At 46.3% G+C, this 24,643-nt stretch overlaps 1 protein-coding gene across 5 annotated transcripts in view; it reads left to right on the top strand.

The window, feature by feature from the left end:
- Positions 1-24,643, top strand: part of SMCO1 (single-pass membrane protein with coiled-coil domains 1) — a 271,293-nt gene that overhangs the window by 71,892 nt on the left and 174,758 nt on the right. For 4 of the 5 annotated variants that reach the window (XM_030217083.1, XM_030217082.1, XM_030217084.1 and 1 more), the window contains exon 2: positions 16,566-16,641. The exons of the other annotated variant lie outside the window; for it this stretch is intronic. In XM_030217083.1, the coding sequence (XP_030072943.1) occupies positions 16,568-16,641 (74 nt within the window). In that variant the 5' untranslated portion in view covers positions 16,566-16,567. The remainder of the gene's footprint in view (positions 1-16,565; positions 16,642-24,643) is intronic. 5 annotated transcript variants of the gene reach the window in all.

The raw sequence follows: 24,643 nt of genomic DNA, 5'->3' as shown, positions 1-24,643 counted from the left end.
TCTGGATACCAGGGACATTGACAAACTATTTCCTCAATTAAACGCTCTATATCTTTAAGAGTTATTGGATTTCGGGAGGAACCATATCTTTGCGTTATAGTATATAGCTCCTGTGCATGTTGTTTATGTGATGATGTTAAATTTCCCCCCATACTTACAGTGTTCCGTAGAAGGAATGGCGCGCTGACTGTTCCAGTCGTAGTAAGTACGTCACGTTTTCACCGATCACGTCGGGGATCACCAGATGTTGCAAAATAACTCTCCTCTCGTGTGTCTGGGCAAAAAAACTCTTTATTTGGGAGTCAATCCCCTTCTTATATACTCTATGAATATTCATGGATATTACATGTATTATCATTACTATTGGTTACATTTTGCTTACACAACCATGATCATGCATTGCTTACAAGAACAACTCTACATGAACAGCTCGTGAACCTGCTCAGGAATGTACAAACATCACCTGCTATTCTGCTACTTTCTCAGGAAAGAACAAAAACATCACATGCTAGATTCTCAGGAATATACAAAACATCATCTGCTGCCTGTATCCAAATACATTCTATCTACAGATTCTCTTCTCAACTCTCTGAGATAGCGGCACAAGCCCCCATTTATGTAAGCATGTATAAATAAATAACTCTTATGGGAAAAGCTACCCAATGAGTAATTCCCAGGTTCCCGTTTACAGAAGTCTGGCTAAACAACTTCTTAGCTATGCCTAGGGGTATTATTCTACAGGAACCTGCCTCTTCTGGTGCCTACACCAGAACTTTCCTTCCGTTGTAGAGAACTGTGATAAAGAAAGGTCACAGCTGATATATATTAGATTTTATTATAAAGATAAGAAAATATAAATAATACACTCTGAAATAAGGCTTAGGTACAAATATAGAGACCTTATGCTGATAAGAAACCTATAGAATGTATTGTCTAACTAAAACACTGTTATCACTGATTACTAGGTTATACACAATCCTGATTTGTAACTGACTAGGTCATGAAGTAATACAGTTAGCAGCACATCTTCCTGACCACAGTTCTGAACTAACCCGCCTTTGCTGAGGTAAGAACCCACTCACTAATCCCAGACTAATCGGAAATAAATCCCTGTAATTCGCACCGAGCTGACTCTTGGGTGGTCTCTCAGATGAGGTTGGCACAGGTTTCCCCCTTCGACTCAAACTGTCTTCCACAGCGAGTCAGTCTTAGAGAATAGCCCAGGCTCTCTGTAGCAAGCAGGATTACAGTCACTCTGGCCGGTACAACTGGACCAACAGGTACTTTCTTCAGATAGACAGTTCACAAGGTTGTGGACCACTTCAGGTCTCGCTGGTCTTCTCTCCAGCTACCCCGTCTTCCAGGCGAACCCCGATTCTCAGGGGACAGCAACCAATCATGATCTTGTCCAGCTCCTTCCCTGAGCAAGAAACGACCTTTTCTTCACCTTCAAATTGTTACATTGTGATGGGCAATCCTGTCTCACATCAGGCTTGCTGGCGCCATGGTCTGCCTCCCTTTTCCTTATCAGGGAGGTAAAAGGGGGGGGGCAGGTAGCCCACTGCATGTTCTTGAGTTTTTCCAGGCCTGCCAGTGATTTACCACAAGCAGAGAGCTGACACAAACAGAAAGTTGAATCTGCTTGCTCACTGAAGTACAGGGTCATAGTTCACAGACCCCATCTTGATATAGTTGTATTCACAGGTTGAGACCAGCAGAGTGAGACTCACAGGGAAATAGCCCTACAGATACATGTTTGTAAGGGTGCTATTTCGTCTAGTATACTTATGCATCTTTTGTCCCATTCTGTGAGATAGTGTGTGGAGTCCGTTTCTGTTGTCCATTCATTATTGTAGATTCTGCAGGAAACAAAACACTCCTTGGAATCACTGTGGATTGAAATTCCATGTGCAAAGGGGAAAAGGATAGTGATAGGAGTGTACTACCGTCCGCCTGGCCAGGACGAACAGACGGATGCGGAAATGTTAAAGGAAATCAGGGACGCAAACAAACTGGGCAACACAATAATAATGGGGGATTTCAATTACCCGCATATAGACTGGGTTAATGTAACATCTGTACACGCAAGGGACATAAGATTTCTTGATGAAATCAAGGACAGCTTCATGGAACAGCTAGTTCAGGAGCCGACAAGAGAAGGAAAAATACTAGACTTAGTCCTTAGTGGTGCTCATGATCTAGTGCAGGGGGTAACGATACGAGGGCCGCTTGATAACAGTGATCATAATATGATCGGTTTTGATATTGGCATTGAAGGAAGTGAAACTAGGAAATCAAGTACGCTAGCGTTTAACTATAGAAAAGGTGATTACGACAAAATGAGAAAAATGGTGAAAAAAAGACTGAAAGGAGCAGCTCGCAGAGTAAAAAACTTGCATCAGGCGTGGATGCTGTTTAAAAACACCATCCTGGAGGTTCAGGACAAATATATTCCACGTATTAGAAAAAAGGGAAAAAAGACTAAACGTCAGCCGGCGTGGCTAAACAGTAAGATAAAGGAAATCATTAGAGCCAAAAAACAATCCTTCAGAAAGTGGAGAAGAGAACCAACTGAAAGTAACAGGATAGATCATAAGGAATGCCAAGCCAAATGCAAAGCGGAGATAAGGAGGGCAAAAAAGGACTTTGAGAAGAAATTAGCGTTGGAAGCAAAAATACATAGTAAAAATTTTTTTAGATACATTAAAAGCAGGAAACCGGCCAAAGAGTCGGTTGGGCCGCTGGACGAAAATGGTGTTAAAGGGGCGATCAAGGAGGACAAAGCCGTAGCGGAGAAATTAAATGAATTCTTTGCTTCGGTCTTCACCGAGGAGGATTTGGGGGGGACACCGGTGCCGGAAAGAATATTTGAAGCGGGGGAGTCGGAGAAACTAAACAAATTCTCTGTAACCTTGGAGGATGTAATGGGTCAGTTCAGCAAGCTGAAGAGTAGTAAATCACCGGGACCTGATGGTATTCATCCCAGAGTATTAATAGAACTAAAAAATGAACTTGCGGAGCTACTGTTAGAAATATGCAATCTGTCCCTAAAATCGAGTGTAGTACCGGAAGACTGGAGGGTAGCCAATGTTACTCCGATTTTTAAGAAGGGTTCCAGAGGAGATCCGGGAAATTATAGACCGGTGAGTCTGACGTCGGTGCCGGGCAAGATGGTGGAGGCTATTATTAAGAATAAAATTGCAGAGCATATACAAAAACATAGACTGATGAGACAAAGTCAGCACGGATTTAGTGAAGGGAAGTCTTGCCTCACCAATCTAATGTATTTTTTTGAGGGGGTAAGCAAACATGTGGACAATGGGGAGCCGGTTGATATTGTATATCTGGATTTTCAGAAGGCGTTTGACAAAGTGCCGCACGAAAGACTCCTGAAGAAATTGCAGAGTCATGGAATCGGAGGTAGGGTATTATTATGGATTAAGAACTGGTTGAAAGATAGGAAGCAGAGAGTAGGATTGCGTGGCCAGTATTCTCAGTGGAGGAGGGTAGTTAGTGGGGTCCCGCAGGGGTCTGTGCTGGGTCCGTTGCTTTTTAATGTATTTATAAATGACCTAGAGATGGGAATAACTAGTGAGGTAATTAAATTCGCCGATGACACAAAATTATTCAGGGTCGTCAAGTCGCAGGAGGAATGTGAACGATTACAGGAGGACCTTGCGAGACTGGGAGAATGGGCGTGCAAGTGGCAGATGAAGTTCAATGTTGACAAGTGCAAAGTGATGCATGTGGGTAAGAGGAACCCGAATTATAGCTACGTCTTGCAAGGTTCCGCGTTAGGAGTTACGGATCAAGAAAGGGATCTGGGTGTCGTCGTCGATGATACGCTGAAACCTTCTGCTCAGTGTGCTGCTGCGGCTAGGAAAGCAAATAGAATGTTGGGTGTTATTAGGAAGGGTATGGAGTCCAGGTGTGCGGATGTTATAATGCCGTTGTATCGCTCCATGGTGCGACCGCACCTGGAGTATTGTGTTCTGTACTGGTCTCCGTATCTCAAAAAAGATATAGTAGAATTGGAAAAGGTACAGCGAAGGGCGACGAAAATGATAGTGGGGATGGGACGACTTTCCTATGAAGAGAGGCTGAGAAGGCTAGGGCTTTTCAGCTTGGAGAAGAGACGGCTGAGGGGAGATATGATAGAAGTGTATAAAATAATGAGTGGAATGGATCGGGTGGATGTGAAGCGACTGTTCACGCTATCCAAAAATAATAGGACTAGAGGGCATGAGTTGAAGCTACAGTGTGGTAAATTTAAAACGAATCGGAGAAAATTTTTCTTCACCCAACGTGTAATTAGACTCTGGAATTCGTTGCCGGAGAACGTGGTACGGGCGGTTAGCTTGACGGAGTTTAAAAAGGGGTTAGATAGATTCCTAAAGGACAAGTCCATAGACCGCTATTAAATGGACTTGGAAAAATTCCGCATTTTTAGGTATAACTTGTCTGGAATGTTTTTACGTTTGGGGAGCGTGCCAGGTGCCCTTGACCTGGATTGGCCACTGTCGGTGACAGGATGCTGGGCTAGATGGACCTTTGGTCTTTCCCAGTATGGCACTACTTATGTACTTATGTACTTATGTATGTAGCCAGAATGTTTTCGGGTCTATTTGGCCTCTGGTGCTGTAGGTTGTGTGGTTTGAGCCCTTCTTCCGCCATTCTAGGGATAGGTTTAGTTTGTAGTGATCAGTCCAAGGTGTTTCTGTCCATTTGATATCTGTTATTGTTAGGTTCTGGTCAGTTGACAGTTTGTGTGAGATGAGGTTGAGTGTATGCCCTTTGACATGGGTTGCTTGCATTTGTGGCCATCTGAGATCCCATGAGTGGAGGAATGCCTTACATTCTCATGCGTTTGTAGAGTTTGGGTCTCCTAGGTGAAGGTTGATGTCCCCTGACATTAGTATATTAGCTTTGGTTGCACATGTGTTCGAAGTGAAATCAGTGAAGATGCTATGCCTCCGCCTCTCTTTTCCTTTCTGGTCCAGTGAGTGATTTTGTATCCAGGGGAACAGAGATCTAGGATTATGGGGTCCTTTTGATCATGGATCCAGGTCTCAATGATGAAAAGTAGATCAAGGTTTTCTGACGTGATCCAGTCTGTTACTGTTGTTGTTTTGTTTACTACGGATCTGGCGTTGATGTAGCCCATTTGTATTTTTTGGTGTGGGTCGTCTATGTTTGGTGTTGTGTGGATTTTTGTTAGTTGTCGTTCCTTTGTTATTGTGGGTTTGTTATAGGGTTTCTTTCCCTTCTGTTGGGGTTGTCTGCATGTTGGTGTTTTTCCATTGTTTTGGTTGTCGGTTTGGTGAGGTGGGGTGTATCTAGTCAGTCTTTGGTGATTGTGTAGTATGGGGATGATGTTGCTTTCTGCAAGTGGGGTAGTTTGTGTTAGTTGGATCAGTGATAAGAAGTAAATTGTTAGTAATTTTATGGTATTCATTTTGGTACTAGTTCAATTTAAGCTCCTGGTATGCCATGCACGATAGAGTGTGTGGTTGGACTAGGATCTTTGGTTTTTTTTTTTTTTTTTTTTTTTTTGGGGGGGGGGGGGGGTTGTAAATAAATACAGATAATTTACTCACAGTCAGGTGAATTAGAGGTGTTGCTCCAGGGCGCAGGGTCTCCGTGACTCTAAGAGCTATAACAATGGTTTGTGGCAAGAAACTGTTCAGGTACAAATCCGCTCAGGAGATGTAGCATCACCAACAACAACTCCCCGTACGGTGCGGGGCAATGCCATCTGACCACGAGCCGCTCCGAGCCACGCGCCGCTCTCGTCACGTCTCTCTGACCGCCTCCGATGCCCGATCCTCTCACCTGCTCCCCTCGTCTGCCTCTCTCCATCCCGCAGTTCTGCGTGTGCGGCACTCCACTCCCTCCCTCCGCCGGCCAGTGCCTCCTGCAATGTACGGCGATGATAGCTTGGCCGGCGATGCTGGAGGCGGGCTCGACGGGTGACCGGGAATGCAGGAGATGAGCGCTGGAGGACGGACAGCCATCGGTGCAGGCGGTGTCCGCCAGCGGTTGGTGGTCTGTGATGCAAGAGGTGGTCGCAGCCAGGCGGCCTGCTAGTGACGCTGGAGGTGGGTGCAATCGGGTGGGTGCCAAGGCCAGGGCCGGGCAGGAATGCGATCCTGCGTATTCGCAGTTGGGGGTAGTCTCGGCAGGCTCTCTGCGGTGTCCCGGTCCGGACTAGGTGACCGAGAGTTAGTCCAGGCTTCGTGGCGCCTCCCGCGCCACTCTCCGGCAAAATCGGGCTAGTCTGCAGCCGATCTCCGGTCAGGTCCGCTGAGGGTCCTCGGAGCTAACTGCTCCTGCGACCATCTATTCGGCGGCCATCTTCCTCGTGTCATTTAACATATTTATTAATGACCATCAAGCTGCAGACAAAGGCTTGGTCTGCCAGGCTATGAGGTATAATCAGTCTTGCCATGTGAGCAATTCTTTAAAAAAAAACCCAAGCAAACAGAACTAAAGTTATTATTATTTGTTGCATTTGTATCCCACATTTTCCTACCTATTTGCAGGCTTTATTGCAAGTTGTATCACAGATGTATAAGTTCCTAATACAAACACTTACATAATAGTATTCCATCCAACTTCTGTTTATTTTAACACATACACTCTACTGGCAAAAGCCACCTGTAACCCAGCTGGTACAGTGATCACAGAACTTAAATTACACGACTTTAGGATGTTAATAGAAAATCATCTCTTTACAGTGACAGCTGGAATGGTGGGTGGGCAGGAAGGCAGGAGGTGGTTATAATTGTAGTATCAATGTACATCATGGTCATTGTGTGTCCTCTGCCTTTTACAAGTACAGATGTCCTTCACTCCACAATATCGTAACAGGTGATTGACATATGCCCTTTTGTTGTGCCTAAGCAAACCACAAGACTGTCTTTGACATTAACTTTGGATATCCCCCAGTTCTTGGTGTACCAAGTAGTCTGGGGCTGCATGAAAAATAGTCTTTGTCCAAAATTATTTGCATGCCCCCAAACAGAGTGAGATGAGTCACCATGCAGTCAAATTAGTGTGTACAACTGTTACGTTCCTCACCATGTTCCAGGCCTGCGCGGCCGATTCGCCGGCGAGGCGCGGTCCGGAACAGATAGCCGGCTATTTTGGATGTGGTTTCTCCAGGATGGGTCTGTTTCTGTTTCCTATTTCTGGCAGCCATTATTTTGCTTGGATCAATGTCCACAGCCATCTTGGATAGCTCGAGTCAGCCATCTTGGATAGATCTTATCCTAGGAAGCCATCTTGGTGTTGATTAGCTTCAGGAAGGAAGCCCATATTTGGACGTAGGCATCTCTGCTGATGGGGGCAGCTATCTTGAATCAGCTGCACATGTTTGAGATTGATTCCAACACTATTTAAAGCCCTGTCTTCAGTCCTTCATTGCTTCTTGGATTTCGCTTGTTTGCTGCCTGCCTTGACTCTGGACTGATTTTGACTATTCTTGCCTAACGGAGTACTGGTTCTGGACTGTGTCTGTTCTCTGCCATCCTGGTCAGCGGCTGTGCAACCCCGCCAGTTCCAGAAGTCCTGGTGGACATCTGCAGCTGGGAGCTCAACTCCCGATGAACGGTGGTCGCTTCCCAGGTGAAGCTAGGGGTTGTCTGGCTGCCTGACCGAGTGCGGCATCACTCCATCTCAGCCGTGCTCAGTCGGGGCACAGGGGCTCACTACTACTGGGTCATAACAGCAGGCCGAAGCCATGAGCTCGTCAGACGAAACCGAGCTTTCCAACCTGGCTCAGGCATTACGCCAGCAACAGACGCAACTAACACACTTGTGCAGTGTACTGCAGAATGTCTGCAATCAGCTCCCCGCTTCCCCGCAGCAGGCTTCCGGGGCTCCTCTGGCCTCGAGAACAGGGGTTCCCGCCGTACGGCTGCGTCTCCCGGAGCCGCCTCGGTTTGACGGGATGCCGGCTGCCTGCCGGGGGTTCCTTAATGTCAGATTATGTTTGAACTACAACCAGAGGCATTTTTATCTGACAGAATTAAGGTGACCTACATCATTTCCCTGCTGTCCAGTGCCGCGCTGGCTTGGGCGTCTCCACTGTGGGAACAGCGGAGTCCAGTTCTGACTAACCTGGAGGAGTTCCTATGGCAATTCCAGATTGTATTCGACGTACCTGGCCAGCCTTCTTATGCCTTGGGGGAACTGCTGCGGATTCAGCAGGGCTCCGGGTCGGTCGGGGCATATGCCATCCGGTTCCGCACTGGCCACGAGCTCCGGTGGAACCAGGAGGCATTGACGGCTATTTTCCGGCAGGGGTTAGACGGCCAAATAAAAGATAAGTTGGCCGGCTGCGAGATTCCTGCTACTTTGGACGGCCTCATTGCACTCTGCATGAGAATCGACATCCGGTTCCAGGAGCGGGTCCAGGAAAGGGCCATGCCCCAGGTGGTGCAGAGATCCGAAGGCCCGCCTTGTCGCCCAGAGGCACCTGAGTCCCGTGAGGAGGGTTCGGAAGGAACCAAGGAGGAACCCATGGTAATGGGTCGACATCACCTGTCCCGGGAGGAGAGAACCCATCAACTCAGGAAACATCTGTGTTTGTATTGTGGGGAAGCCGGCCATTTCTCGGGCAGCTGCCCAAACAAACCTGGGAGGTTGGGAAACACTCCGGCCCGAGCCCCATGAAGGGAGTGGCTCTGGGTCGGTTGGCCTCCCTTCCGGACAATTTGCTCTCTGTTCCTGTCCTGCTTCAAGACGAGGAATGCCAGGTTTACACCAGGGCCCTACTGGATTCCAGGGCCGGAAGGAACTTCATTGACGCAGAGTTCCTGACACAGTTGGGGAGTGCCACGTTGCCCTGCCAGCCAGAACTCCAGGTCACCACCATCCAGGGGAATAGCCTGCCCCGGACCATCACTCGGATTACCGCACCTATACATCTTCAGGTGGGGGCTTTGTATCAGGAGAAGATTCAGTTCCTGGTTCTCGCCTGAGCCATCCACCTGGTGATTCTGGGACTGCCCTGGCTCCATCTACACGCGCCTGTGATTGACTGGTCCACCGGAGAGATCCCAGGGTTCCCGGTGTGTCGAGCACTGCCTCCTGCAGGTCAAGCCTCCTCTGCTGCTCTGCTCTGCACCACTTCAGGCACCTCTGGAGGGCTTGCCCGGGCTGCCCAAGGACTACCAGGATTTCCGGGATGTGTTCAGTGCTCAGGCAGCTGATACGTTACCTCCTCATTGGTCTTTCGACTGTGCCATAGACCTTCTGCCGGGAGCCGATCCACCCCGGGGGCATCTGTACACCCTGTCCCGTGAAGAGTCCCGCGCTATGAGGGAATACATCTGGGAGAACCTCCGCAAGGGCTTTATCCGGGCTTCCACTTCACCCGCAGGGGCCGGGTTCTTCTTCGTGTTGAAGAAGGATGGGTCCCATTGCCCCTGCATCAACTACTGGGGCCTGAACAAGATCAAGGTAAAGAACCGATACCCGCTTCCACTCATTCCGGAGCTGTTTGATCACCTTCAAGGAGCCCAGATCTTCACCAAGCTGGATCTGCAAGGGGCCTACAACCTAGTGCGAATCCAGGAGGAGGATGAGTGGAAGACGGCCTTTAACACTCATGAGGGTCACTTCGAGTACCGGGTGATGCCGTTTGGCCTATGTAATGCTCCTGTGGTGTTTCAGAATTTTGTCAACATCATTTTCCAGGATCTGCTCTACACCTCAGTGATCATATACCTGGATGACATTCTGATCTTCTCCACCTCGCTGTCCCAGCTTTTTGCCCAGGTCCGCACGGTGCTCCAGCGTCTCTGGGAGCACCGGCTGTATGCCAAGCTGGAGAAGTGATCTTTCTACAAGAAGAGTTTGCCGTTCCTGGGATATATTGTCTCGGCCACCAGATTACAAATGGATCCTGGGAAATTGACTGCAATCCGCGACTGGCCGGCCCCCAGGGCCTGCTGGCCTTGCAGAGATTCCTGGGGTTCGCCAACTACTATCGGCAGTTTATCAAGAACTACTCCCTTATCACGACTCCCCTAGCGGCCCTCACGTGGAAGGGCACGGATGTTAAGAACTGGATGCCAGAGGCGGTTGCTGCATTTTCCACTCTGAAGAAGGCGTTTCTTTCTGCACCGGTCCTCCGCAGTCCGGATCCTACCCAGCCCTTCCTGGTGGAAGTGGACGCCTCAGCCTTGGGGGTAGGGGCCGTTCTCTCCCAGACGTCTGCTGCCAGGAAGAAGCATCCTTGCTTCTTCTTTTCCCGCAAGTTTACCCCTGCGGAGCGGAACTATATGGTGGGGGATCGGGAGCTTCTGGCGCTTAAGTTAGCATTTGAGGAATGGTGCTACTTGCTGGAGGGAGCAGCACATCCGGTGACGGTGATCACCGACCATAAGAACTTCCTGTACCTCCAAAATACCACCAGATTGAATCCGCGTCAGGCCCGGTGGTCGCTGTTTTTTGCTAGGTTCAATTTCCGCCTACTTCTCAGGCTGGGGGAGAAGAACGTCCTGGCGGATGCCCTGTCCCGCAGTTTTGAGGCTCCCGGGGACCAGGAGGAGCCCTATCCCATGCTGAACCCGGCCTGCATTCCCTCTATATCCGGGGCGAGTGCCGACTGCCGAAGGGCGGTACCGGTGGGTCTCCGCAGGAAGGTGCTGCGTTGGGGGCATGCTTCCGAATTCGCTGGACACTTCGGGTTTCACAAGACCCTCCATCTGATCTCCTGGTCGTACTGGTGGCCTCGGATGGCGCAGGATGTGCTGCAATATGTGTCCACCTGTCCGGTGTATGCCCGAACCAAGAGTTCTCATCAGAGACAGTGGGGTCTGATGCAGCCCATGCCAGTGCCGCAGCAACCCTGGGAGGACCTGTCCATGGATTTCATCACTGATCTACCGGCCTCCCAGGGTAACACAGTCATTTGGGTAGTGATAGACCGATTTTCCAAGATGACCCACTTTGTGCCAATGAAGACATTACCTACGGCTGCCAGTCTTGCCTCCAGTTTTATCACCCACATCGACTGCCCCAAAGGATCATAAGTGACAGTGGCTCTCAGTTCACCTCTCGCTTTTGGAGAGCGCTCTGTTCAGCCTTTGTGGTGACCACGCTTTTTTCATCAGCATATCATCCATAGACCAATGAGATGGTGGAAAGGGTCAACCAGAGGGTGAAGGCTTTCCTCCGGGCCTACTCGAACCAGCGCCAGGATAATTGGTCCATTTTGTTACCCTGGGCAGAGTTCGCATACAATAACAGCCTGCATTCCGCCTCCCGGACTACACCTTTCAGTACCAATTATGGGCGTCATCCACGTCTGCCTCCACCTATTTCTCCTGAGGAGGTCCCACCTCAGGTACAACCCACAGTCCGAACTATGCAAGAGGCTTGGAAAAAAGTCCAAGAGCAGCTGAGACGGGCAGCGGTCAAAGTCAAAGAGACTTACGACCGCCGGAGACAAGCGGCTCCCAAGTTCCTGCCGGGAGAGAAGGTATGGTTGAGTACCCGATACCTGAAGTTGAGGCTCCCTTCTTTGAAGTTTGCTCCCCGGTTCATTGGACCCTTTGCCATGCGCTCCAGGGTAGGAGTGGTGACTTACCAGTTGCACCTACCCAGCCAACTCTGGGTGCACAATGCGTTCCATATATCTCTCCTGAAGCCTTTCCGCAGGTCCAAGTGGCATCCGGAGCCCAAGAAGGTAGTTGTGCCTGAGAGCGATCCGGACCCTGAGTACGAAGTGGACCGGATCCTGGATTCAAAGCTGCATGGTGGGAAGCTGTTCTACTTGCTGTCCTGGAAGCATTTCGGACCAGAGGAAAACTCCTGGGAACCAGCAACCAATGTCCATGCTCCAGACCTGGTCTGTGAGTACCATTCTTTTCATCCTACTCGTCCCAGGCCAGGGAGAAGGGGGAGGCTTCCGGGGGGGATACGGTTACGTTCCTCACCATGTTCCAGGCCTGCGTGGCCGATTCTCCGGCGAGGCGCGGCCCAGCAGAGATAGCCGGCTATTTTGGATGTGGTTTCTCCAGGATGGGTCTGTTTGTTTCCTATTTCTGGCAGCCGTCATCTTGGTTGGATCAATGTCCACAGCCATCTTGGATAGCTCGAGTCAGCCATCTTGGATAGATCTTATCCAAGGAAGCCATCTTGGTGTTGATTAGCTTCTGGAAGGAAGCCTATATTTGGATGTAGGCATCTCTGCTGATGGGGGCAGCCATCTTGAATCAGCTGCACATGTTTGAGATTGATTCCAACACTATTTAAAGCCCTGCCTTCAGTCCTTCATTGCTTCGGCCTCAATTGTTCTGAGGAGTTGCTGTCGAGTGCTGTTCACCAACTATCTTCTGTTCCTGTTTTCCTGTGTACCGGACCTTGGCTAGTTTTCTTGGATTTCGCTTGTTTGCTGCCTGCCTTGACCCTGGACTGATTTTGACTATTCTTGCCTATCTAGGGTTACCATTTTTTGTCCTCATAAAAAGAGGACCCTTGCGCTGCCCCTTTCATGCTTGCCCCGCCCCTTATGCATATTCCCCTCCCCCGTCATCTCCACTCCCCCCGTCACCTCCGCTCCCCTTACTCTACTATCCCTGGTGGTCTAGAGGTACCTCTTTGAGGCAGGAAAGAGCCCCCTCTTTCCTGCCCAGAGCACTGCTGCCAGCTGCCCTGCATCCAGTGAGTCCGGCTCTCTTCGTTTCAAAATGGCCGCCGAGAGTTGAAGTCTCACGAGGCTGCTTCAACTCTCGGCGGCCATTTTGAAACGTTGAGAGCCGGACTCACAGTATGCAGGGCAGCTAGCAGCAGCGCTCCGGGAAGGAAAGAGGGGGCTCTTTCCTTCCCCCGAAGACGAAGAGGTACCTCTAGACCACCAGGGATAGTAGAGTAGGGGAGAGGAGTCCCGTGCCCGCCAGCCAGCCCGTTTGTCCAGATATCCAGACAAACGGGCAGGCTGGCCAAATCCGTCCGGGTAAATCTGGACGTATGGTAACCCTATGCCTATCAGAGTACTGGTTCTGGACTGTGTCTGTTCTCTGCCATCCTGGTCAGCGGCTGTGCAACCCCGCCGGTTCCAGAAGTCCTGGTGGACACCTACAGCTGGGAGCTCAACTCCTGGTGAACGGTGGTCGCTTCCCAGGTGAAGCTAGGGGTTGTCTGGCTGCCTGACCGAGTGCGGCATCATTCCATCTCAGCTGTGCTCAGTCGGGGCACAGGGGCTCACTACTACCGGGTCATAACAACAACTTAAAGTGCCATTTATAGAATTTGGGGGTTAATGCATGATAACAAATTAGTGTGCATTAAGTGCCATGCTGCCCATAGGTATACAGTGGGTTGCGTGGCATTTAGCGTATGCTATATTTGTTAGCACACCTTAGTAAAAAGACCCCTTAGTAAGTTAAGGTCTGTGATACACTGGTTATATTGCAGCACGGGGCTTTACCCCATACAAAGACCTATGCTGTTAGCATATTCCTAAATGATCTGGAAATAGGCGTGATGTGTGGTGATCAAATTTGCAGATGACACAAAATTATTCAAAACTTTTAAAACAGCAAAGAATTGTGAGAATTTGTAGAAGGATCTTGTGAGACTAGAAGACTGGGCGTCTAAATGGCACTGAAATGTGAACAAGTGCAAACTGCAAAGTGATGCACATAGAGAAAAATAACTAAAAGTAGAGGTGCAAAATGCCGGGTTTGGAGTTAGAATTCAACTCCCAAGAAGATGATCTTGGAGTCATATTGGACAATGTGTTGAAATTTTCAACCCAATGTGCTGCAGCTACTAAAAACGAAAAAGCAACATTAGGGATTATTCAACAACGGATGGAGAATAAACCTGATAATATCATTAATGCCTCTTTATAGCTCCCTGGGACGACTTGCAATTTGAGTATTGTGTGCAGTTATGGTCACCCCATTACGAAGTATATAGCAGAAGTAGAAAGTTCAGAGAAGGGCAACAAAAATGATAGAGGGGACAAATCACCTCTCTTATGAAAAGAGGCTAAACAGGTTAGGGCTCTTCAACTTAGTGAAAAGACAACTGAGAGAGAATATGATAGAGTTTATAACATTATGATTTAGGTGGAACAGTTAAGGAGGGAAAGTTCTTTGATCTTTCAACATACAAAAAAAGGACGTTCAATGAAACTAATGGCCAGAAGACTGAAAACAAATTGTGGAAACGTTTTTTGTTTTGTTTTTTCATGCAGTGAATAAGTAAGTAGTGGTACCTGCTGAGAATGTGGTCAATGTGACTAACATGGAGGGGCATAATCGAACGTCGCCGGCGAAATAGTTCACCGGCGATCTATTTTGGCAGTAGCGCAACAGCTGGCTGGCCGGCCATCTTTTTTTTTTTTTAATTATTTATTTATTGATTTTTCATTACATTTATATCATAAACATAAATTGGCATTACAAAAGTCTAATTTCCATAGACATATATCAGAAGAGGAAAAAAAAAAAAGAAAAGGAAAAAACAATATATTATATTAGACCACAAATTATTGATCCAAGATATAGGTACATGTATAAACACCAAAAATGAAGTGGTATCCCACCTCAATCTACCAAAATACAAATAAATCTTAATCAGGAAAGGGCAAGGACTCAAGTCGGGGCAGCCGATAAATGCAGTTCAAGTTAACGCCAGACTACTCCTTACTAGCTATAAATATTTTAAGTTTTCCAGGTTCGAAAAAAATATAATTAGTGGATTGTAAGGAAATATGACATTTACATGGAAACTTAAGAGTAAAGGTCCCACCTAATTGTAGGACTCTTGCTTTTAATAGTAGAAAATCTTTCCTTCTTCTTTTTGTCTCTCGGGAGAGATCAGGAAAAACCTGAATTTTCGAACCCAGAAAAGGTGTGGAAATATGGCGGAAAAACAACCTAAAGATATTATTACGGTCCAGTTCCAGAGCAAAAGCTACCATCAATGTCGTCCTCTCTGTGATAACCTCCATTGAGTTTTCCAAGAACTGAGTTAAATTTAGCTGAGGAGATGGTATATTCCCTGTTCCTGCCCCAGAGATGTAAAGAACTCGAGTCAAAGGGGGAAAAGCTTCTGAGGGAATCCCCAGAATTTCAGTGAAATACTTTTTCAACATCTCTTTGGCTGGAATTAGAGGGGACTTAGGGAAATTCAAAAACCGAAGGTTATTCCTCCTCTGCTGATTCTCCATATATTCAATTTTTTTTCTTTGAACATTATTATCCTTCATTATAGCTTGAATACAGTTTGGCCGGCCATCTTTTTTTCCAATAATTAGGTTTAGCCCGGCCAAATGCCAGAGTTCACCGGGTTTGAGATCGCCGGTTTTGTTTTTCAGCGATAATGGAAAAAATTCCGGCCATCTCAAACCCAGCGAAATCCAAGGCATTTGGTCATGGGAGGAGCCAGCATTTGTAGTGCACTGGTCCCCCTGACATGCCAGGACACCAACAGAGCACCCTAGGGGGCACTTCTAAATATTTTTTAAAAATACAAAAAAAGCTCCCAGGTGCATAGCTCCCTTACCTTGGATGCTGAGCCCCCCAAATCCCCCCCAAACCCACTCCCCACAACTCTACACCATTACCATAGCCCTAATGGGTGAAGGGGGGCACCTACATGTGGGTAGAGTGGGTTTTGGGGGGTTTGGAGGGCTTAACATTTACCAACACAAGTGTAACAGGTAGGGGGGGTGGACCTGGGTCTGCCTGCCTGAAGTGCACTGCACCCATTAAAAACTGCTCCAGGGACTTGCATACTGCTGTCAGGGAGCTGGGTATGACATTTGAGGCTGCCATACAGGCTGGTAAAAAAAGGTTTTGATTTTTATTTTTTTTAGTGTGGGAGGGGGTTGGTGACTACTGGGGGACTACAGGGAGGTCATCCCCCATTCCCTCCGGTGGTCATCTGGTGAGTTGGGGCACCTTTTTGAGGCTTGGTCATGAAAATAAAAGGACCAAGTAAACCCGGCGAAATACTGATTAACGCCGCTTTTTTTTCCATTATCTGCGAAAGCCACACCCATGCCCGCCCATGTCCCGCCTTCACTATGCCGTCGACACGCCCCCTTGAACTTTCGCCGGCGAGGCGACGGGAAAGCAGCGATGCTGTCAAAAAAGCCGCTTTCGATTATACCAATTTCACCGCTTTTGAGAGATTGTCGGCCATCTCCCGATTTATGTCAGGAAATGGCCGGCGATCACTTTCAAAAATAAGCCTAATAGTAAGATTCGAGGTTTGGACAAGTTCCTGGAGGGAAATTCCATAAAATATTATTAGCCAGAAACTTGGGAAGTCCATTGCTATCCCTAGAAATAAGCTACAAGAAACAAATGTAATTTTTGGAAACTACTGGGTACTTGTGATTCAGACTGACCACTGTCAGAGACAGAATGCTGGGCTCAGTGGATGTTAACCTGACCCAGAATGACTGTTCTTCTTATGACAACCACCTGCATGAATCATAATGGGACTATGATGTCACATGTTGTCAGCTTTAGTTTACATTCTAATTTTATGGCTGAAAAATCCAGTTAGATTCATTATGCAGTCTCTCCTTTCAGATATGGAAAAGTCGACTGAGCATATTTCTGCTGTCATTAAAGAAAGCAAGGAAAAGCTAACTGATTCCCAGAGAAGGTGTGTACAAAACTCAGGATTCTGAGGTTCAAGATGAAATTCTGAGGTAAAGACTTCCATGGCCAGTTTTTGGAGGGAAATTGCAGAAACCACAACAGAATATGGTATGCTGAAAACCTATTTGGTTAAGGATTTCAGTTTAAATATGGGACGCAGTATGGTAGGGGTGTTAGAGTACCATTACTTTGATATAGGGAAGTTCGAACCATTTAGGTCTAACAGGAGGCTGTGGGCTTTTCAGGGGATGTGTTATCCAGTGGAGAACCCCTACCCTCCTTCTCTTTTATGTATCTTGATTGTTTTTCAAAATCTTAGGGAAAGACAGATGTAAAAAAATAAGCAGTCAGCACTAAGATGTACTGTCAAAACTGTATGGAGATTAAATAAAGGATCTGTAGAAAAGCTGCAGATAAAGACACAAGTTCATTTACTGATTGTGTGTGTGGATATGAGTATCAAAACAGCCAGGAATACTGCAGGTCAGCAGCACTGAGGTGATTTAGCGGTGTTGTATATGGAGGTCTTGGTTTTGGAAATGCAGGAGGGTACTATAAACCAGGATCAAGTGAGTCGTCTTAGTATTTGAATGGCAATGGATGCTACAGGTCAGCACAGAGGTGAACCTGAAAGAGCTGTATGAGAGGGTGTCTGTATTAAAACAGAGGATGCTGAAGGTTAACCCTGCAGTGAATTAGCACATTTGTGCATTAGATTATATAGTGTGTGTAGTACTGCAATGTGCTGAAGAGCGCTAAGGAGACCTCTTTATCCTTTACCTAACTAAAGCTTAACATTTTAAGTGAAATTAAATTTTTCAATTATTATTTTTATTCTTAAAAACTGTTGTCAGAATGGACCCAAAGGCCCAGTGCCTCAGTCTGGACTGAATTGCTAAGGGATTGGTATAAGTTTACACAGCCTTCCAGAACAAGTTTGTGATTAAAAACAGAACTAGCAATATACAGAATGGTTATTTACAAGTCAGATGCAAAAAATCGAAATGACTTTAATAAAACACAAAGCAAAACAGCATAGCTAAACAAGTATTGTAAATAAAATATCCGAAAAGTGGCCATGTTTCAGCACAGCACCTGCATATTGAAACCTGTCTAGTAGTAGCTGTATTTGTTTAGTTTTGTTTAATGACTGATTAGAGACTTTATTAAGACTGTTTTACACACCTCTTATTTGTAAACTTTTTACACATTGCCAATTTCACTTTGTACCACTTTATAGCTCTGTTTGTGATTATGTTGCTTTTCTTTTCTCATTGTTTATTTCAGTAGCATAACCAGTCTGCAAAGTTTGGGTAGGCCGTGGCCCAAAACTTTTTGTCCCCACTTTCTCCCCCATTCTCTGCTCCCTCCCCATCCCCCCAGCACCCTTCATACTCAAAATATAAATACCTTAGCTGGAAGGGATCCCCAAGCCACAGCAGCTGAGGACCTCCTTTGGTGGTCAGAGCTCCTACTAAGCTCAGCAGTTGGTGGTAGTGTCCCTGAGCCAGGCTGCCACCTGCACATCACTGTGCATGCTCAAAATCTGAGCTATAAGACGTGACAGCATTGGCATCACCCCAGGAACATTGCCACCGCCTGCTGAGTTTGGTAGGAGTTCTGGCCATCAGAGGAGGAGGTTTTCCAGTTGTGCGGCTTTGCCAGCCAAAGCAAAAGCCACTGCTGAGTAAGCCTGTGTCCAAAATGGGTAAGCCTCTGCCCACCTGGGCCTACCCATGGTTATGCCACTGACTTACTTATTCCACAAGTGGAGACACACTGCTGTTCAAAATAGACCATGCAAAAACATTACCTTCTGAAAGACCCAGTGCATAAAACAGTTTTTTAGTGACTGTGTATAAATATATGAGGAAAAGACCTCAAAATGCCCAGATGCTGACAATCCTCAATGCCTTTCCTGGGGCTATGAATTTTACCATTGATCAAAAACCTTTTTCTCTTTTATACTTATTAAAACTCTATTAATATCTTCCAAATGGATCAAGACTGTAGCCAACTTCTACAGCAATAGTTTAAAACATGAAACACTTAACTCGCACCCAGCAGTGTTCCAGCCGTTTCACTGTCGTGGCTTCATCAGTGGTTGTGCATCATAATATTTATTTTATAATTCTGCTGTTACCATCAAAAGCAATGTTGCGTTCTCTTAACCACAGTTACTTTCTCAAAATGTTTTAAAGGCAAACATAACTTGGTCTAAATAATATGCCTACCTTGAGAACTATGTTAACAGCATTCATTACTTTTTCAAAATGCCAAAAAGTTCCAAATATTATGATACTCATTAGCTTATGCTGAAAACAGTCCAGTGCAGTGTGGAACATACAACATTTATAGAAATATCATTTGTAACTTACACTGCCAGCACAACATGGCTTATTTCTCCATTTCATGACACTCCTCCAAAATGGCACCTGCTATTTACCAGAAACTCCATCACTGTGCAGAAAGTTGTCTCTGATAGGCCAAATATTCCAAATTCATTCATACTGAAGTGTTGTATATATTTAAAAAAAAAAAAAAAGCTTTCCACTCAATACAACTATTTAACCCAACAGGCTGTAAAGATCACAATTTGTATATGCAATGTTGCTCTCTCTGTAAAAGTCTGTTTGCATAGTCCCCCCAACCCCCATCCCTTGATATTTTCAGGGATAGTGTCAATAATGAAACATTGCAATTTATTAAAGTTTTGGCCCATCAAATTGCAGTGCTGTACAAGAGGTTCTTCTAGTCTACTCCTCATCAGACTGCATCAATGTTCATTCAACCTAATTTTAAAACTTCTAATAGTTAGGTTTAACCAATATAGATTTTATTGCAGGGACACAAACTTGCTGTTACAATTACTAAACTGCCGAAGATAATAAATTCTGCCATCTGCTGGATTTGTAAAGGAATTCAATTGTAATGTCACATCACAGTTATTACAATTTCCACTTTTATAATGCCTGTCGGATTCTTGCTAGAAATTATTTCATTTGAGGTAAATGATGGACTTAAATTTTTTAAATTCTTTCCTCAAGAATATGAAGTTCGTAAATTCATATCCTTGACTAAAGTATGCATCTGTATCGTCTTCTAGGGTCTCTTCACTATTTTATTCAATGTGGGACAGGCATTAGTATATTTGGTGACAACGTTATACATATTATCTTCATCATTAGATCTCTTCATACTCTTCAATAATGGATCCCAGTTATTATATTTAGCTCTATGGTATGCTCATTTCAATATTATAACTATGTGTTTGCAGATCTTATATCAAAGCCTTTGATTGTGTCTTTTAATCTTTCAATTCACTGCAAATCCTACTATGCCTCAAAAACTGTGAATAGGGCAAACTTTCATGACAATGTTTAGGATGACAGCTGTCAAAATGTAAAAATGTATTCCTGTCTGTTGTTTTCTTATGAACTCTGGTTTTACAGCTATATGGATATGAAGGGGCATTTTTTATATGATGTCCAAGTCAGACTTTAAATTTGAACATTCTTCCATTTTGTATCTGCTGTTTTGTTGTCCAAGTCAGACTTTAGACATTTTGTGACAAATGTCCAAAATTCGACTAGAAAACATGACCATTTTCGAAACTGCAAAACGTCTATCTTTTTTTTTTTTTTTTTTTCAAAAATACCATTTGTAACAAGCTTTTTGTGCTCTGTGCATTTTATATTTTCAGGCCATTTTTGGAAAAAATGTACACATGAAACACGTAGAAAATCAAGCCGTTGGGATGTAGGAGAGGCCTGCATTTTTAGTAGACCCCAGACATCCCAGGAGAGCAATGAGGCACCCTAGGGAGCACTGCTGTGGAGTTCATATAAATGCTCCCAAGTACAGATCTCACCATTGTTTCCTTATCTTGTCTGCTGAGCCCTCCAAAACCCACTCAAAAACCACTACCCCCAACTGTACACAACTGCAATAGCCCTTGTGGGTGAAGGGAGCACCTATATATGGGTACGGTGAGTTTATGGTGAGTTGTGGAGGGCTCACAGTTTCCACTACAAGTGTAACAGGTAGGGGGAGGTATGGGCCTGGATCCACCTGTCTACAGTGCACTGCACCCCAACACTAGACTTACTCCAGAGACCTGCATTCTGCTCTAATAGACCTGGCTATAACATCTGAGGCTGCCAAAGATGTTGGTAATATTTGTATTCACATTTTGGGGGGTGGGTGGGTGGGGGTCGGTGACCATTGAGGGAGTAAGGAGGGTCATCCCTGATTCCCTCCAGTGGTCATCTGGTCATTTAGGGCACATTTTTGTGCATTATTCATTCTAAAAACAGGTCTAGACTAAAACATTTAAGATTTTTGCCCTGTTCCATTATGGCTATAAAACATCCAAGTCAGTGGTTCCCAAACTGTGCACCGCAGCACCCTGGTGCACTGCAGTTAACTCTCAGGGGTGCCACGGCAAATCTCAACCTCCCTCCTGCCGCCACCCAAACTGCTACTGCTCCCCCCCAATCCAGCATCTTCCTCCTCTCTGTCCTCACACCCTCCCACACACGCCCATCCCTGCTGCTGCAGCTTCTCTAGATGAGAAGCAGCAGTGGCAAAACAAGCTGCTGCCACGTGGCGCCGGACTCTTCATATACATGGCTGACTATCCTGCACCCTCGAGCATCACTTCCTGTTCTGGGGCACAGCCAGCAGCCACATGTATGGAGATTCTGGTCCTGCGTGGCTGCAGCTTGTTTTGCTGCTGCTCCTGCTACTCATCTAGAAAGCGGCAGCAGCAGGGATGGCTGTGTGGGGGAAGCAGGGACAGAGAGGAAGCAGATGCTGGATTGGGGGGAGAATCAGAGAGGGGGCTTAGGCTGGATGGAGGGGGTAGCACGAGGGAGGGCAGAGGCTGCATGAAAGTGGGGGAGAGGAAGGGCAGAGGCTAGATGGAAGAAGAAGAGAGGGCACAGGATGGATGAAAGTGGTGAGAGAGGGAGGGGTGGAAGGGAGAGAGAAGGAAGGCAGATACTGGATGAAAGGGGAGAGAGAAGGAGGGCAGATGCTGGATGGAAGGGAGAGAGAAAGAGGGCATACTTGGGAATGCAAGTGTTGGTGGCTGAAGCATGCTACCAATTTGCACAAGCAGCATTGAGCTTGGACTTCGGGCAGTGGACCTCATCAGCTTCTGGGGCTTGTACATCCCCGCCAGCAAAGGTAGGACTCAATTCTGGTGGGGGGGGGGGGGGGGACTGGACAGGGGGCCTGTGGCAGGGCAGGGGAGAGACTTGAAAAGAAATGTGTAACCCAGTGGCGTAGCCAGAAGGCAATTTTTGGGTGGGCCAACAGATCAGATGGGTGGGCACCAGGGTTGCCAACTTTTTGAAATTGAAAAACTTGCCACCTGATGCCCCACCCCATGCTCCACCTCTACCCCACTCCCAATAACTTCAATGAGGGTAGCAGTGCAGGCTTCAGTGACTACAGGCCACATTGAGGGCTAGGGAAGATTGCACTCTTCAGCCTCCATTGAGCCTCGGTCCCCTAACACACATACATAACCTGTATAGCAACACCAAACACTTTTCAACACATCTCTCCAGTTACACGCTATAGAAATGATCCCAGAATGTATAGTCTAGTATTAAAGGCAAATAAATTCTGCATCCAAAGAACCCCCTGGCCCACCCCCAATGGGTGCAGAGCAGTTAGGACATTTCCCCATAAAACTCACCGAAATCTCAACAGCCACTATATAGTAAATAAAAAAATCTTTACAACAAAATGTCACTCAGAACCTACAGCAAATCTACGATGTCAGCACTAACTTCCAAAACAAGGATCCTATCTATGAAAAAGGCATTGCCCTACATATTAAAGTGGGGCCCTAAAATATCAATACATCTATTGGGAAAACTGAATAAACCAAAATTACTACAAAAGGCTACATAGAAAATTCATGCTAACAGAATACCTCGGTCACACACACGGAACAAAAATGCCAAATATAGAATAATTGATTACAAATTATAAACATAAATATAACCAAAACCCCAAGAAGCCAGACATTGAATGTAATACAATGCCAGAGAAACAGAAAGAAATGCATTTCCTCCTGTGCAAAATATAAAGATAGTACGTGCCAGGGATGGTGTTAGAGGAGTGCAACTAGAGCAATTGCTCTTGGTCCCCTGGCCAGAGAGAGCCACAAGCATGATGGAAGATGAAGGCAGTGCAGCATGGTGATGGCTCCAGCCATGTCTAACACCAGCTCTGGCAAGATGTGCATTCCAAATCTGACATATTCTAATCACAACATAGAAAATAAAATTATTTTTCTACCTTTTGTTGTCTGGCTATTTTATTTTCAAATCAGCTTGGTCCTAGTCTCTGGTTTCTGTTGTCCTCTGTCTTCTCTTAATTCACACACCAGGGTCTCTTCTCTATTTGTCATTTCTTCTCTTTCCGTGTCCACCATCCATCTCCCATCTCTGTGTCCCTATAGTTCCTTGTCCAGTACCTCCACTATGAAGTAAATTGGTCAGCCAAGATTTCCCCACACTAAAGCCGTGCTGACTTGGTCTCAGTAATCCATGTCCTTGGATGTGCTCTGTAATTTTGTTTTTGATAATAGCCTTTACCATTTTCCCCAGCACCGACATCAGACTCACCGGTCTATAATTTCCCAGATCTCCCCTGGAACCTTTTTTAAAAATCGGCGTTACATTGGCCACCCTCCAATCTTCCAGTACCTCGCTCGATTTTAAGGATAAATTGCATATCACTAACAGTAGCTGCGCAAGATCATTTTTCAGTTCTATCAGTACTCTAGGATGAATACCATCTGGTCCAGGAGATTTGCTACTTTTCAGTTTGCTGAACTGCCCCATTACGTCCTCCAGGTTTACCGTGAAGTCAGTAAGTTTCTCCGACTCGTCTGCTTGAAATACCATTTCCGACACCGGTATCCCACCCAAATCTTCCTCGGTGAAGACCGAAGCAAAGAATTCATTCAATCTCTCCGCTACGTCTTTATCTTCCTTGATCGCCCCTTTTACCCCTCGGTCATCCAGCGGCCCAACCGATTCTTTTGCCGGCTTCCTGCTTTTAATATACTGCAAAAAAGTTTTGCTATGTTTTTTTGCCTCTAATGCTATCTTTTTTTCGTAATCCCTCTTGGCCTTCTTTATCTGCGCCTTGCATTTGCTTTGACACTCCTTAGGTTGCTTCTTGTTATTTTCAGGCGGTTCCTTCTTCCATTTTCTGATACTTTGTATCTGACTGTGTTAAGTTGGCCTACCTTATCTCTCTCCTCACCCAACCCGCTCTTACCTAGGTCTCACCTCTGTGGGGATGTAATGATCCAATCCTGAGCAACCTTGCAGATTTCCATCAGTTTCATAGGATCTTCGAGGAACCTAGAAAGGCATTTTCAGCGGCCTCTGAGTTATTGTGGCTATAACAAGGAGAGCAGATCTTGGGTGATCATGCCATTTGCTCCCACACCTTGACAGCGGTATTACAATGGATCAATGAGAGCCTGGTCACCTTTTTTTTGGCAAGGGCTGTCCTCACAGATCAAGGATGAACTGGCAAGGCAAGACTTTCCCAAAAGTCTTGATGAACTCATCCTACTCTGCACATGAGTGCACATCTGTTTTGTGGAACAGGCTCAGGAATATCAGGCCAGTCTCAGGGCCTTACGACTGGCTCCTACCTTCCAGCTCAAACAAGCGGCACTATCATCCAAGGCGCCAGAAGTATCCGAATCTGCAGAATCCATGCAGATTTGTCAGGTTGAGTCTCCCTGACCACAAAAAAACAGTGGCTATGAAGTCTAAATCTTTGCCTATATTGTGAAGGGAATGGCCATTATGTCCACCAGTGCCGCCAAGAAGCTGGGAAACTCACAAACCTAGCCCTGGCTGGGGAAGCAGGGGATAGGTTCTTCGCACTGAATTCCCCATACTTAACTATTGATCCCGGTTATAATCAAGGGCGATCCAGAGCTATTCTCAATGGTCTTAATCGAC

This window comes from Microcaecilia unicolor, chromosome 10 (genome assembly GCF_901765095.1).
Source record: "Microcaecilia unicolor chromosome 10, aMicUni1.1, whole genome shotgun sequence".
Taxonomy (NCBI): Eukaryota; Metazoa; Chordata; class Amphibia; order Gymnophiona; family Siphonopidae; genus Microcaecilia; species Microcaecilia unicolor.
This window is presented reverse-complemented; position numbering and strand designations above follow the sequence as displayed.